The sequence below is a fragment of the Anopheles cruzii genome, chromosome X, assembly GCF_943734635.1.
Source record: "Anopheles cruzii chromosome X, idAnoCruzAS_RS32_06, whole genome shotgun sequence".
In the NCBI taxonomy this organism is placed as follows: Eukaryota; Metazoa; Arthropoda; class Insecta; order Diptera; family Culicidae; genus Anopheles; species Anopheles cruzii.
The window spans coordinates 8,687,308-8,690,151 of record NC_069143.1 but is presented as its reverse complement, the minus strand read 5'-3'; the positions used below and the strand labels follow the sequence as shown (position 1 = coordinate 8,690,151).

At 53.3% G+C, this 2,844-nt stretch overlaps 1 protein-coding gene across 2 annotated transcripts; it reads left to right on the top strand.

The window, feature by feature from the left end:
* The first annotated feature begins 308 nt into the window (after positions 1-308).
* Positions 309-2,422, top strand: LOC128267653 (uncharacterized protein F54F2.9). 2 transcript variants are annotated; one of them, XM_053004550.1, is made up of 4 exons: positions 309-905; positions 992-1,206; positions 1,264-2,014; positions 2,051-2,422. In XM_053004550.1, exons 1-4 carry the CDS (start codon positions 435-437, stop codon positions 2,342-2,344), a joined length of 1,731 nt encoding a protein of 576 aa, XP_052860510.1. In that variant the 5' UTR covers positions 309-434; the 3' UTR covers positions 2,345-2,422. The 2 variants fall into 2 exon arrangements, with proteins under 2 accessions (XP_052860510.1, XP_052860502.1); XM_053004542.1 differs by having other exon boundaries at positions 1,264-2,422.
* The last annotated feature ends 422 nt before the right edge of the window (positions 2,423-2,844 follow it).

The following is a 2,844-nucleotide window of genomic DNA, read 5'->3' as shown; positions in this document are numbered from 1 at the left end:
CTTGGCTGATGGCCGGGCGCCGCGGTACATGATGTTGCTTATCCATTCACCTGGATGACAAACCGTAAACCGCACCGTTTTACTGACAAAGAAAAATCATGTTCTCATGTATTGTAAGATACGTATTTTAAAAAGGAGTCCTTTTCCAGAGTTTGCGATGTCGACAAACTCCTTGAAGTTAATTAGCACATCTTTCCTGAAGAGGTTAGTTGAGGTAACCGTTTTGCCGCCGATGACATTTGTAAACAAGCAGCTGTCAGGTAGTTTTGTTGCGTTTTCTTCGACGGTGTGATACGTGTGAAACCGAAAGTCGTTTCCGCCACAGGGTCCGTTACGGTACGCACGGGTGGCATAAAAAACCCCGATTCTCCGATGTAGATCGCTGATGCTACAAGAGCAGTTGATTTGGCGAGTACACCCGGAGAGACTTCAACATGGCAACGGACCAGCGGCAGATACTGCTGCTGATGGTGATTTGTTTCACAGCATCGGTGGCCAACGGCTGGAGCGCGGACGATATGGAGATATTCGACCTTGTCGAAGAGGTGAACGAAAACTTCTACCAACTGATGAACATTAATCAAACCGCCTCGTTGGCGGAGATCAAGCGCGCATTCCGGACACTATCGATAGTGCTGCACCCGGACAAGAGCGATGCCGATGATGCGAACATCAAGTTTCGCAACCTCGTGTCGGTGTACGAGATTCTGAAGGATCCAGCGAAACGCGAAAAGTACGATCGGGTACTGAACGATGGATTGCCGAACTGGAAATCGGCCTTGTACTACTACCGGCACGTGCGAAAGATGGGCATCGCCGAGAGTGCGACCATTCTCTTCGTTGTCATCACCGTCATGCAGTATCTGGTCGCATGGGCAGCTTACATCGAGAAAAAATACACGGCGGTATGTGGGCGGTAGCACCATCGGGCGGTAGCGTTCACGATGGTGCAGCAGTTACTAATTATCGATTCGTCTCGGGCACTTTGCAGGAACAAATCGTCGGTAACAAGTTGAAGAAATTTAACAAAAAAAATCAGACCAACATCCAGCTGGAAGAGCTAATCAACGAAATTCCCATACCGAGCATTAAGAACACGCTGCCATTCCAGCTGCCGCTGAGTCTGTGGCGATTGGTAACAGGCCTCCCGCACGCTATTGACCTGTACGTCCAGAGGAAAAAAGCGATAAACGAGATCCACGAAAGGTAAGTTTCGGTCCCTTACGTTCATATCCCGTTTACGTACTGCATTGCATTCTTCAGAGAGCTTAAGGAGGCCAAAGAGCAGCAGGAGTTTGAAAGGAAACGGGCAGAGGAAAAAGCAAACCGGATGTTGCGGAAACGGAACAAAAAGATTAGTGTACCGGAGAAAACGGACGAAGAGCTGGCTGCCTACAGTCAGCGCGTTTTGCAGGCGGGAGACGAACCGCACGCAACGGAACGACTGCCGGTTCCGCCTCCATCGGGCGGCCTCTGGACCGACGACGATCTGACCGAGCTGGTTCGGCTGGTGAAGAAGTACCCGGGTGGCACCAGCAACAGGTGGGAGCAGATAGCGGATCTCATGCAACGCAGCGTGGACGACGTTACGTACATGGCGGCCAAGCTGAAAGAGTGCGGTTACCGGTTGTCACATCAGCTGCCGGAGACCAACGCATCCGATGTCGCCAGGGTGAAGACGAAAACACGCGACCGAGGAGTGACCGCAGTGGCGAGCGAATCGTGTGCCACCTGGACGCAGCAGCAGCAACAGGCGCTCGAAGCGGCCATCCAGAAGCACCCGAAGTCGACGACTACCGACCGATGGCAGAAGATTGCCAACAGTGTGCCGGGTAAGACGAAGGAAGACTGTATCGCGCGCTACAAGTATCTGGTGGACCTGGTAAAAACACAGAAGAAGGAAACGGAGGATGGGTCCGAGCTGCCAGCCAGTACCGTCGGCGCTGAAGAAGTCCCCCCGGCCCCAATCGAAGGAACCGAGCAGGAACCAGAACCACACGCCGATGACAATACGGTGGCCAGCGCCGCTGCCGCGCTGGATCAAACGCAGCAGTCGGAAGAAGCCAAACCCCCGGCCCAAAAAGGTGGAAAAAGTAAGAAGAAACCAAGCCGCAAAGAAAAACGGCAACCCGGCGGAAACATTAACGAGGTGGACGAGGTGGATTGGCGCCCGGAGCGCGACTACACGAGGATTCCCTCGGACGATTCTGATCAATGGCTCGGTAGGCATGATGAGAACGGGGTGCTCATACCCGAGCCCGTGCAGCCTGTAAAGCGAAAGCGAAAGCGAAAGAAGCTGGACCTGTCCCGGCTTCGTAATCGGTGCTACTCGGACTCGGAATAAAACTTTCGGAGCGGAAACGAAAAGAACGGTCATGCATTGCATTGTCTGCTGTCAGACGCGGATCAGAAGTCCAGTTGGTGTGAAAAATAAAAAGGATTATTTTGAACGCGTCGAACCTTCCTGCATTGTGTGGAATTTTGAATTATTTTTTTCGAATCTATCGAACACACCGCGCATACCACTGTTCCAGTATCTGCTCCACCGAGAGACCGCAAAAGAGAGTTTTCCCGGTCGCTCTCTCGTGCTCTTGCCATGTTCGCTCTATGTCGCTCGGACGTGCGCGTATGCTGCCCCCGACACTGCTGGCGGGCCGGGTACAGACAGCAGGCAGGCAGACAATAAGAAATCAAAAAACGTGACACCATGACGAAAGACTTGAACAGCTGAGAAACGAACCCTGCGTGGTGCCTGCCCCGTTTTGGCACCGTGGCGCATTCTGCGCAGCACCGACCGCCGGCGGCCAACGACTCTTGGAGGGAGCACCGAAGTTCGGCCACGCG